The sequence below is a fragment of the Biomphalaria glabrata genome, chromosome 12 (assembly GCF_947242115.1).
Source record: "Biomphalaria glabrata chromosome 12, xgBioGlab47.1, whole genome shotgun sequence".
In the NCBI taxonomy this organism is placed as follows: Eukaryota; Metazoa; Mollusca; class Gastropoda; family Planorbidae; genus Biomphalaria; species Biomphalaria glabrata.
The window spans coordinates 11584919-11598122 of NC_074722.1; the positions used below are offsets into that span (position 1 = coordinate 11584919).

At 31.5% G+C, this 13204-nt stretch overlaps 1 protein-coding gene across 3 annotated transcripts; it reads left to right on the forward strand.

Moving 5' to 3' along the window:
• The first annotated feature begins 193 nt into the window (after nucleotides 1-193).
• On the forward strand, nucleotides 194-11013 carry LOC106056171 (density-regulated protein homolog). Of its 3 annotated transcripts, none has more exons than XM_013212780.2 (7): nucleotides 194-339; nucleotides 5183-5287; nucleotides 6849-6868; nucleotides 7167-7278; nucleotides 8223-8411; nucleotides 10372-10511; nucleotides 10873-11013. In XM_013212780.2, the coding sequence occupies exons 2-7, from the start codon at nucleotides 5194-5196 to the stop codon at nucleotides 10912-10914; spliced, it is 597 nt and encodes a 198-aa protein (XP_013068234.1). In that variant the 5' UTR covers nucleotides 194-339; nucleotides 5183-5193; the 3' UTR covers nucleotides 10915-11013. The 3 variants fall into 3 exon arrangements, with proteins under 3 accessions (XP_013068234.1, XP_013068235.1, XP_055863014.1); XM_013212781.2 differs by having other exon boundaries at nucleotides 207-339; nucleotides 5158-5287; XM_056007039.1 differs by having other exon boundaries at nucleotides 232-339; nucleotides 5176-5287.
• The last annotated feature ends 2191 nt before the right edge of the window (nucleotides 11014-13204 follow it).

Consider the following 13204-nt stretch of genomic DNA (forward strand, 5'->3'; position numbering starts at 1 on the left):
TTTATCTTATAAAAATAAAGTCTAGTAGATCTAATTAAAATATCGAAGATTAAATCTATTTTTTAAAGTCTATTTAGATCTATTATCGCATGTGTTCATAATTAGATCTAGATCTACATGTGTCACTTTTCAAATTAAAAGGAATTTTGTTTTTGTTATTACAGTCATATAAATAGATCTATAACAAAATAATCCAGTGTATAGATCTATTATATAGGTCCGTGGTAGAAATGATACGAAAAAATGCGATATGCATCGGAAGCGTTTTTCTATTTCAACGCTCAAAATTTGTATCTAATTAAAACTCTTTAGTCTGCCGTCTTGTTCGTCATACGACCTGTATGTTGGTATATTAACTAGATCTATATTAGATATATATTATATTTAGATCTAGAGATCTATCAGAGTTGTAGATCAAGAATCTAGGTCTAATTTATTAAACGTAGATTTTAACTTCCTCTGACCTTTTTTTATTTCATTTCTTATACTTATTGAACATTAAAATGATATTAATTAATAATAATAATTAATTATTAATATCAATAAATAATAAATGAATAATATGATTATCATTATGAATTATGATTATCATTATTAATTAGTTAGACTGATAGTGATGATTAGTTTAGTAATTAGTTAGTCTCATTACTATTAGACTTTAGACTAGACTCTAATTAATATAAAAAATATGTTAGATCTAATAATAATTAATTAAATTAATATTGTCATTATTGTTAATAAATTACTAATTTACAATTTACTCAAATTTAGACTTTAGTGGTCTTTAGTAATAACTTTAGACTTAGAAGTAAATAATTAGATCTAGATAGTACTGATAGTAGAGTAGTTTGTGCTATTCGGACACCTATAGGCCCAAATTTGAAAATTTAATTCGGACAAATTTGACCCTTATCTTATTTGATTCCGGACACCATATTTTATTTCGGACAGTCTCTATATTTAGGCATCAATAAACTCAGATTTTAATTCTATATTAACAGCACATTATTTTACAATGGTTTGACATAGAAAAGAAAATGACGTATTACATCAAAATCTTCTTTAGTTAAAGGAGAATAAGGATGACTACTTATATTTGTACCCCTAACCTATATTTGTTATTATATTTACTTAAGGTCAAAGAGGCAGTGTGTTTTCATTTAATTCGGACAAATTTGACCCACATTATTTGATTCCGGACACCATAATTTATTTCGGACAGTCTCTATATTTAGGCATCAATAAACTCAGATTTTAATTCTATATTAACATTATTTAAATTTTAAGATCCCCAGGCTCAGCCCCTCACATGAAATCATTACGATGTTTACAAACAATGCATAAATACGAACACAAAAAATAAATATATGAACACACTTATTGTACCAAAATTAGGTCACTGGGATAGTGATTTCTGCACCGACTTTTAGACTTATTTTAATTTTATGTTTGCATGATTAGATGTGTGTTGAATGTTTGGGGTTTGCATGATTAGATGTATGTTGAATGTTTGGGGTTTGCTTGATTAGATGTGTGTTGAATGTTTGTGTTTTTTTTTTGTTTATTAATTTAATAAATTTCTAATACAGATGATCTATTGTAGTATAGTACAGGTTAGGATAGCCATTCTTGCCTAACTGAATCCTCTATATTCTCTCATAGATATAAATCTAGATCTATCTAGTAGGTCTAGATCTAAGCATTTAACTTCATTCAATGTACCAAGCTCACTCCAAACATTTGCCCATTTATTCTCTATTAAAGAAACAACAACAAACGAACAAATATAAGATCATTTTTATTGATGTCCAAAACTGGCTGTCCGAAATAAATTTTGGTAAGAAAATTGTAATTTAATTCGGACACCCTATTAATTTTTTTTTGTATGGAATTAGAAAACTTGGCTTATGAATCAAATAAATTAGCTCCAAAAACAGAATAAATGTTGCCAGGCTCATTAGTATAGACTTAGCCAATCAAAAAATATAGTCTTAACCCTAGGAAGAGGTAAAGTCATCCGGGTAACATAGGAAAAAATAACAACCTGACTAACAAATTTGAAATTCGTATTTCTTACATAAAAAGACAGCTAATTGGAAGGAAATTGGGTCAGAATCATTGGAAAATGGACAAGCACATTATACAGCGCGCTAGTTTTATAATAAATATTAAAATAATTATTTAATGACCACAAAAACAGCGAATGTCCGAATTAAAAAAAATAATCTAATTATCTAATAAATAAATCTATTATCTAAAGTATAATAAAATAAAAGCAGAATGTTTGGCGTATGTATGTATGCGTATTTCCCCGTATAGCAATAAAAACCGCTTGACCAATCTTGATAAAACTTGGCAGAAATGTTCCTTGGGTACCAACTTAGACCGTAGTGTATGTATAGACTATAGTGGCCCTAAAACAAACTTAAGACTTAAGACCCTCAAAAAAAAAAAAAAGGCCAACTTTATTACAGCTATAGTATTTTATGGATCTAGGCCTTGTTTACAATGTTGACATGAGAAAAGTTCGAAAGGATTTAGATCTAGATCTAATTTTAAGAACTAAACTTTGCAATTATAGTGTTTTTTTTTGACACATGAAAATACAAAATATAGTTTATTGATTTCATTGTTTAATAAAATTAACCTTCAAATTTGTGTTTCAAAAGCATTTTTACATTAATTCATTATTTATATCTGCTAATTTAGATATCCCGATGCACATTCTTTCATTAGACATTACCAAATGGTTACACATTAACTGTTAACACATCTCTCTACTGAGTCTATAAAAGCCAATTTTTAACTCTAGATTAATCTAGATCTATGTCTACCTCAAGATCTACTTTATACTTTAACACATGAACATACAAAATTAAGTCTATTCATTACAAATTTTAATCAAATATATGTAGGCCTACAAGCAAATGTTTTAATTTGAAAAAAATGGATTTAAGTAGATTAGCTATTTTGATTTGATGGCTTCATTCATACTATTTTTACATTTACACATTCGCTTTATTTATTACATTATTATTTCGTTTAAAGTCTTAAAAACACTCTCAGTGACTATATCAACAGTAATACGCAAATAAAGACCCGCGGGTCGCGGGTAAAATATGTCTAGTATTATACATATATATATATATATATATATATATATATATATATATATATCAGTATATTATATCTATATATATACCAGTGATGCCCAAAATACGGCCCACGGGCCAGATGACATCGGCACAAAAAAAAATGGTTGAAAAAATGTATCTTAACCTACGTTTGGGCTCGCATTTTTTCTCTGATGGATTGGTTTCATGATCTTTAACATTTGTGTATTTATGAAATGGGACTCTGAATGTGGAATCTACCAGGAAAAGTGAACATATCTTTACTTTTTGGTTGAACATGAAAATAAGGCAACGTATTTATTTTATAAAGAAAGTGCTGCTGTTTAATAAAACAACAGCATAAAAATGGCATTATAGAATAACTATGGCGTCATTCTTGATTTGAGTCACGAGTAAAAGATTGTTAAACTAAACCTGGATATTGGCGGATTCATGGAGATATTTACCAAAAAGAGATCACAAAATGACTCGGTGGTAAAGCTACCTACACACCGAGAAATGAAGGTATTGTCTGATGCGTAAAAAATATAATTGTCGAATAACCTATAAAAAAGTATCAAAACCACAAGTTTCTACCAAATTAGTTTCAGAAAATTTTCTTTTCATTTTTATAACTTTTCAGTCATGTGGCCTGCAAGATGAGTGTTGCAAATTGTAATGGCCCTCTGGTCGAATTAGGTTGGGCATCACTGATATAGACTATAAAAAATATTTGTTATTATATAATATTAAAATATTGTATTATTTACTTTATATAGAATCTAGCTCTAGATGTCTATAAAAAAGTAGAGAAAAAAAATAGATTTATGATTTAAAATATATATATCTATAGATTAAAATTACAGAATCTTAGAGTAAAGTAGTTAAATAATACATTTTGATAAAAATGTTAAAATGATGATAATGTAATGAAATCTTCATTGTTAAAAAGAACTTTAAAAAAAAAATTTGATTGCACCAAATTTATCCATGTGCAACTAATAGAAGCAGAAATATTAATTCTGAAGGTCAGCAGATAGCTAAAGTTGTCGGACAAGAATGCTAGTGGAATCAAAGCTTAAGATGCTCTACAGAGCACTTTTGTATACCCATAGATTGAGTGAGCTTGGTTAGTTGATTCATGTTCCCATAGCATGTGCACAATCGACATGATTAACATCATTTTTTCATTTAAAATAGAGGTTTCATTCTTAACAATGATTGGTAACAAGTCACAAATTTGAGTGAATCAAGGGAATCGCAACTTCACTGTTAGACATTTTTTTAATGAGATTTGGTTAAATGCATAAAACTTAACAAACATGTATTATTATGCATTGCTGTATCTATAGTCTGCTTGAAAACTAAATTAAATTTAAATCTACTCAATTTGAACAAAAATGACAAAATACATAGCGGCATATATATATGACATAGTCATTTAATCTTAAATCCATTAACAACAAGCCAACACTGTAGCAGTTAAGACATTCCATCTAAGGATACTTTTAATTAATCATTTGGTTGAGCACAATTATTATTGAAAGCATTGTAATTTAATTACCGAACACAAAATATGATAGTTTTAGACTAATTCAAAAGTGATATTTCCGCCTTTTGCACTGTCCAATATCAAACTGTCTGGAAGTACTTTAAAAAGGATAGATCTAGATCTATGTTTGTAGATGTAGATTCTAAATAACAATCTAGTTAGTAGAAACTAGTTATTTTTAGATCTAGCTAGGTAGTACGATAAAAATTTTCAAAATGGCATCTTAGGAGGACACTAATAAAACCTACATTGTTAGAAAGAGCTTGATTAAAGATTTCTAACTGTAGGAAATTTATCAGTCTGTGACTTAAGTAGAAATGGTGTTGAATATATATTATTAATTTTATAAATGATTTTATTGCCTAAAATTAAAAAATGTATGTGTACCTTCTATGTTGGCTAAGCATGCTTATCTCTTTTTTTTTTCGTATCTAATATCAAACTTTTTTCTACATGTTTCTTAATATTTTACTATTAATAATTCATCTTCAGATTTATTTATTTTTAAAGATAACAGCAGTCTTCAAAATGGCTGAAGTTGCTGAAGCCAAAAGAAATTTTCTAGAATACAGTGGACCTAAACCAGGTGTCAAATATCCAATTAGTGTGTTATATTGTGGTGGTAAGTATTGTCTTGAGTTTTAAGTATATTTTGTAAAAGTGCTGATATTAGAGGATGAAGACTGAGTTTCCATTGGTACATAAGAGAATAAAGCTTTTGGACAAAATAACAGCTGACCATAGGAATGTCAATTTCATCTTGATCCCCTCCCATGTGGGCATAGAGGGAAACGAAACCACAGAGAAGCAAAGAGAGCCCTAAATCAAGCAGTGTCAGGAACCCTAATTCCCTGCTCGGACCTGAGACAAAGTATTGCCTCTGTCACCTATCGAGACCCACAACAAACTCAGACAGGTTGTGGCGGATGTCAGGTGGCGGCCCACATCTAAGGGTCTGACAAGGCGTGGTAGCACGACCATGTCCAGTCTTAGGATTGGCCACACCTACATTACGCACTCCTTTGTGCTGAAAAGAGAGGAGCCCCCACTTTGTGAGTACTGTAACTCTCTTCTCACTGTGGAACATATCCTCATTGATTGCCCCAGATGCCAGGATATTAGGGGAAATTTTTTTAGATTGCACGACTTAAAAACACTATTTGATAGTGTCGACCCTGGGAAGGTACTGAGCTTTGTCCGTGAGATGGGGTTGACTACGAAGATTTGATTTGTGAGATTGTGAATATATGATATTTACAAAAGATTTTTACTAAATTAGGAAATTTTTACTAACTTTTCTATTTTAACTGTGAATAGACCTTGCTTTTAATGATTTAACTGTATGGAATTTAGCTCTGATGATATGAAGGGAGAGTAATCCTTGAAAGATTATGGGCATGACATGGCCTAAATTGTGCCGATGTGCCAAAAACTCAAAACTCAACGCTGATATAAGACCAAAAATTAAACAAACTAGTGTCAGTGTGGTTTATTTGACAATGACTCACACAGATTATTAATGTGTTGGTTTTGTTTTTTTTAGTTCTTTTTTTTTCTATCTTTGTAGATGCTTTTATCTTTTATAGAAGCTTCAGCATATAATCAAGGAAAAGGCTTATCATTTCAATTGAGTTCTGTATGATGACCCCTTTGTTTCTATTAATGTTAATATCTCTTTCCCTCCACTCAACTTGTTTCAATGAATAGTAGAGTAAGACACAGGCCACACAGGTTCAAAGTACATCATTTGTTAATGTAAATGTTTTAAAAAAAATAGTAGGCTAGCATGATGATAAGACAAGAATTCCCTATACTTAATAAATTGTTTGCATACATTTAAAAAAAAAAAGACAAGAAAATGGTATGTGGCTGAGTGGCATAAACTGCTTGGCTTCTTATCAAGGGTACTGGAGTTTGAATCCTGACTTGAACTGAGTTGTTTTTGCTGGGCATCCAAAGGCTACACAGAATCCTTCTTCTAGATACCCCTCTCTCACAGGTCCATAAAGTAGATTGGGCCATAGCACAATGTCATTTTTATTTGCTTTGTTCATAATTATAATTTAATATCACTTAATCATACACTATCAGTTTGCCCTAGTAATTTTTTTTTAAATTCAAAACCAAGACTTACTTATTGTTGATAATATTTGAATGAGTTTGTTTTTTTTATTTTGCTTCAGAATGTGGTGTCCCTGTTGAGGTAGGTTTGTTTTGTTCATTAAATGGTTAGCACTTTTATTTATTTTGTATTTAAGCTAGATTGATAACATATATTTACTAACTGTAGCCATGCATTATCATATTTATGTCAGCAAGGTTTCATTTTTTAGTGATTACAGCAAGAAATAGTAGCTCTCAAATCAGCGGACTAATAAAAAACAACAGGATTTATAGAAAAAAAAAGTTTTTATTATTTTCCTTTATACTTTATTTTAAGACATTTACTTTATTTATTTAAATTACCCAGAGCTAATTTTTGTAAATGTTATTTCTTTCAGTACTGTGAGTTTTACCCTACATATGAAAAATGCAAAGCTTGGTTAGAGAAAAATTTACCAGATGAATTTGAAAAACTTAAAGTTGACAAGACTCCCACTGTTGTTGTAGCAAGTAATGATTTGTTTACTCCTATCAATATATTTACACTTTTGTCCTCCTTCAGTAGCCAAACAACTATATATCAACTCATAAAAATAAGATGTTGCCCTTACAGTAGTTCCCCCCCCCCTCCCCCCATGCAGCTGTTGTGCTCAAAGGAATGACAGATGCTGATACAGTTTGGGATCAGTGGAATCGCATGTCCTGCAAGATGTAGCACTGTGTGCCTACCAATTATCGGCTCCTTATTTTTCCCCAGGCTGACTCCTGAAACCTTTTACATGTTTGGGTATAACTCCAAAGCAGCTGAGTTTTCCTTTTCCTATATGGGTAGCCATTGAAGGCTATTGAGTACTCCTGCCCGAAGCTTATTAGTTTTGGCACCACTTGCCCCTTCTCCTGTCAGTGATGACAGTTCAACCAGACCCATTATCTGAGCCACATGCTAAGGCTAGGAGTTTGATTGGTTGTCAGAGGCTATTTGAGATGCATGGCATTTGAACGTATATGGCATCTTTGAGCTGATGAAAAAAATTGCCTTTCCAATAAGTAATAAACTACACATTTATTTACAACACATATGTATATATTTACATTAGATCAAACATTCTTTTTTTTTTTTTTTTTTATGTTTTTCTCTAATTTCTTATATGTTTTCTTAGACAAGTGAACAAACCTTCTTTAGATTGAGTTAACATTGTACCGGTATTGCTATTTATATAAGTTGAATCCTTTGTACCATTTCACAAATGTTTTTCATTATCTTATTTGATAAAAGCATAGAAGCAGAGGTGCTCAGACCATCTATTTACATTTTTAATTGTTTGCACATGTACACATTTCCTTTTGATTTTGTCATTCGGAAGTCGCATATTTTTTTTTATCTGTAAGAAACATAGTCATTTAGTACTGTTAAACTTTGCCTTTGTTTCTTTTTTTTTTCAATGTTACTTTAGGCGGGGAAGATGATGGGGCAGCGGCAGAAACCAAAGAAGAAGAAGGAGAAAAGAAAAAAAGACAGACAAGGGGAGGTAAAGCAATAATGAAAGCGAAAAAGAAAATTGAACCTCAAGGTATCAAATTGTGGACACAGACACGAGGGAAAAAGAAAAAAGTCACAATAATTGTTGGATTAGCTTCTTATGGTATGCAAGATTTATACAATTTAACTATTTACTCCTCTGTTTTATGGATCTTTTTTTTTTTTTTTTTTTGCATTGTCATTTTAATGATGTTAGTTATAAAAAAGTTAATTATTTACTAGTAAGCTTGCAGAAATGTCCACAGTAATATGACAGTTCATGTACTATTATATTTTACATAAAATGAAGTTTTTGGTCATAAAATTAACTTTCTTATTCCTTTATGGAATTTTGTTTTGATGATGTTATCCTCATATAGAATATTTATTTGGTCCATTCCAATATAAGTATTGGCATGTACACTTTTAAAATATTACAGAGATACCTACTTGTACACATCTTGCCTATTTAGTACCGGTACTCAAATGAAGACAAAAAAAACAAGAGTAAAATTTTTCATATAAAATATGTTTTCCCCCTCAACTAAAAAAATTAAAAATTAATTAATAAATAATAATAATAATAATTATAGCTTTTATATAGCTCTACTTTCATGCTTATAGCATGCTCAGAGCGCTATGGTCCAATCTCATTTGTGGACCAGTGGGGGGAGGGGGTATCTTGAAGAAGGTTTTCTGTGCTGCCTTTAGGCACTCAGTAAACACAACTCTGCCCAAGTCATGTGTCGAGTCAATAATTAAATGTTTGTTAACAGCACTCTATAAATTAAATTATATATAGAGAGAGACAGATAGATATCTGGCTGCTAAAAAGATTCTATATCAGAATTTAAACATATATTCTAAGATTGTATTTGAGCTTGTATTACAAAATGGACTAAAAGTCTTATTAAGTATGATTGTTAGGGTGGAATCAGGTGGTTGATACATTTTGGTATTTTTCAAAGTTGGATCTAAATCTAAATCCTATGACTCCAAATTCCACTCTATTGCTGAAGATATTCTAGATAAAAATAACAGAAATTTTCTTTACATAAAACACTTTAATTCTCCAAGAAGAAATCCTGAAAAGAAATAACACACTATTAACACACAATATAACTTAATTCCAATAATAGACTGATGTTACTCTGTCTTTAGCTCCAAGCAGCTAGTACAACTAAACCAATAAAGTTGTAGTGAATTTTTGATGAAAGAAGCATGAGAGACTTTTTTTTTTAAAACAAACTTAATATAACTTTTAGTTATAAATATACACAGACTCTACTTGTGTGTAGAAAAAAAAAAGATAAATGGTATTTAAAACAACATATAACTGTACAAATACACATCCTTTATGTGTCATATCTCTTGAAAAACTCCCCCTTCAACTATCAAACTAGCCCTTTGTTTTTGTTTGTTTACTTGCATTACACCTCCTGGTTACATCAGAAACTTTTCAGCCTACACAACCAAACATTCACTCCCCATTCCTCATGATGACAGCATAAACAAGCACATGCAATCCAGGCTACATCATTATAAAAAAAATTGTGAAATTATGTTTCATATTTAGTTTTTTATTTGTTGTTTTAACTATTCTTTATATGCCTAATGAATTATTTAACAAAATAAACTGTATTATCATTCAAATTTAAATTATGTTTCATGTAGTATTACATTAATATTTCATTGTCAGAAACCTAATTTAATACTCTCAATCAATGTAATTTTATTTTTTAAAGAAATATTTTTTTTTCCCATTGTTAGCTTATTTTTTCTGCAATTTAAAAAAAAAATTAATTTATCTATTTTGATAAACTGTGTCCTAATTATTTGATTTAATTAAATTGTCTCCCTAATTAGTTGTCTTTTTCATGACATGATTTTAAAATGATAGGCATTTCAATTGTTTTGATTAACAGTAGGAACAAGGAAAAAAGATTGATTAATATCAGCTTTCCTAAGCTTGATTTGTGCAATGTAGTTTTTGGGACTAGTGTGTTTGTTCAGTAATGTTAACACTGTGACACACTCCTTGTTCTATGATGCAGTATAGGACAATTTTTGTTTCTTTGATACAGAAATAGACTTAAAGGAAGCCAGCAAGTTTTTTGCTGGAAAGTTTTCATGTGGCTCTTCAATCAGTGGTGAGGATGAGATTGTTGTCCAGGGTGATGTCAAGGATGAACTCTTTGATATTTTGCCAGAGAAGTGGAAAATAGTGAGTACTTATATATATATATATAGTTATTTATTTATTTATATTTAAACTTAGACCTTTGCTTTTCTTATGCAGAGGTACATAATTATCAAGTTAGTTGCAGTTTCTAATAAGCAGAAATGGTCATATCAGACCTGTGACATGGCAATGCGCTATTGGTCTAAACTACCCATAGGTTACTACGTCGCAGATCAATGTTCAGGTTTTCTATAATAATTGGTCTCAACTCAATCATGACATTTTCTCTTGTAGTGATATTTAAGAACAATAACTTGTGAAGTCTTAAGTTGCAAGAAGTGTTGTAATAATGGCATCAACCAAACTGTAAGACCTAATGTTCTGTTGTTGTTTTGTTTTTCAGATAGATGAAGATGATATTGATGACTGTGGAGAGAAAAAGTAGAGTAGTAATGTGGAATGCCTGAATGTCTACCAGAAGAGTTTGAGTGTGACTTGTATTTTGCCCAGCGGATTCATTAAATTATGGAAAATAGACTAAAAATTGTTGGTTCTGTGTTTTATTCATTTTAATATTTAGGGACTCCTTTATTTTCAATGCATAGCCTTACACTATGAAATCTAACCTTGCTCAAAATATTGACAGAAAATCTTTTTTTTGTGTGCATAGAATTAAGTGAATTTTCATTTTTTCTAATAAAAAAATGTATTGGTTAGTTTTATAAGTTATGGACGTTCCTTCAGATATAAATTATAGCTTTTATGTAGCGCTAATTTCGTGCTTTTAGCATGCTCAGAGCGCTTTGGTCCAATCTCAGTTGTGGACCAGTGGGGGGGGGGGGGGGGGATATCTAGGAGATGGTTTTTCCATGCAGCCTTCAGGCGCTCAGTAAACTGGTGTCGAACCTCGAGTCCCCTTCATAGGTAGCCAAGTTCAAGGGCACTTAGCCTAATATATGTCATAGCTCAAAGCCTTTATAAGATAAGTAGGCTGGCAGCAGACAACAAGTCAAAATAAACAAAGCTGATGATATCCCCATCCAGTTTTGTCATCCAAGAAGTTGTGGATCAAAGGATGTACTTTTTAAAGTGTCCCTATGATTCATGTTAAACATCACTTACTCTAGAGCCGAACTTTCGTGTGAATCCCTTCGTCTGTTGAGGCATCACACATGATCTGTCGACCGGCTTCCTCCATTATTCTCTGTCTGTTACCTTTATAAAGTAGAACCTCTTCCAGTGACAGGCCTGTTCACTCTTGAATGTAGTCTTCTCATCGCTTTCTTTCTCTGCCACTTCTTTTTCCTGGTTTTGTCCCCTTATTTTTACAATGACTCTAAAATCCATGGAGAAATATTTTGTGTGGAAAACAATCTTCATCCTTCCATTGCTCCACTTAAAATGTGTTGTGCTTTGTTGTATTGGATTATAGCTGTCAACTGTTTAAATTGTGCATTTCCTCCCCTTACCATCACTAACGGTAATTAGGATACTCTCAGAACATAAATATTGAATGGAATTTAGCGACCTCATCTGGTTTCCAGCAGTTGTCTCGTGGTAACTTTCGTAGTACCTCTCTTCCCGGAAGAAATGAAAAAAAAAAAAAAGTTGAATAAACGAGAAATGGATTAGGCCTATCTCTTATATTAAATTCAAGAAAAAAGATGCCTATTAGAAGATTTCCCGTAATGACCAACATATAATATTTCATCTCAGAACCCGATATAGGAGAAAGAAACATCACATGTTGCTAAAAATTGGGACAAGTGAGGTTTGCTCTTGTGGAGCATCACCAGAGAAAGCCGTCCATGTCTTTCAAAGCTGCATAGGCTTACTCTGTCGAGAGTCCTGAACAAGACACTGTCCCTAAACTAACACCCCCGACCCCAATCGAACAAAAACTATATGGAGAGCTGCTAGATCTGGAAACCGCTGCGCAGTTCATCGCAGATGTAGAACCATGATAGAACTATTTGTCTGAACCTACCAACATAACCTATATATCTGTGTTCACGCGCACAATGGTGCAATACCCAGTCGGGAGTATTCAAGTGAAGAATGTTTTCAAATCTTTAGTTTAGGTTGTCATAGTACGTAATACGTAATAGACATATTAAATAGTAGTAAGGGCCCGGTCGAGGTGGTTATTATTCAAATTATCCGATAGGATAAACTAGCTTTTAGCGAAAAAATTATTTTAATTGTATACAATTTTAATCTTTCTGTGGACACCTCTCGCTATCTTTCTCTATAATGATTATTAACTTTCCCATTCTCTCATTCTGTAAATTCATATACTGTCTCATGGGTTAAATTATCTTCAGTTAAATATATAATTAGAATAGTTCGTTTTAGTTGAAAATAAAAAAGTTTTCATATTAGAATCATTGTAAGATGCTTAGTCGATGTAGCCTCGTTTTGGCTCCGCTAGGGGAGGGGCAGTGGAAATAGTTTTGTGGCACGTGCAGCAATCGTATCCTGTCTGCAGTCACTTGATACAGGTTCGTTTATGTGAGTCGACACATTTCTCACAGCACTTAAGGAAGCTACGTTTGGATAGGCTCAAGTAGTTTTTTTTTTTTTTTTCATATGGGGGGGGGGGGAGGAGTTGAGATAAGGAGAAAGAAATGGGAGATAAAGATATAATTTAGATTAATTAGTGATACTTAATTTGGTGATGTTTTTTTTTTTAAAATAAATCTTCATTAAGATCTTAATATTTTTCAAACCTTTTT

What these genes read in the sequence shown, in the direction of transcription:
- LOC106056171 (XM_013212780.2), top strand. Translation starts at nt 5,194, where the DNA reads ATGGCTGAAGTTGCTGAAGCCAAAAGAAATTTTCTAGAATACAGTGGA. An exon ending in TAGTGTGTTATATTGTGGTG is followed by an intron (nt 5,288 to 6,848) that starts GTAAGTATTGTC and finishes ATTTTGCTTCAG; the next exon opens with AATGTGGTGTCCCTGTTGAG. An exon ending in TGTTGGATTAGCTTCTTATG is followed by an intron (nt 8,412 to 10,371) that starts GTATGCAAGATT and finishes TCTTTGATACAG; the next exon opens with AAATAGACTTAAAGGAAGCC.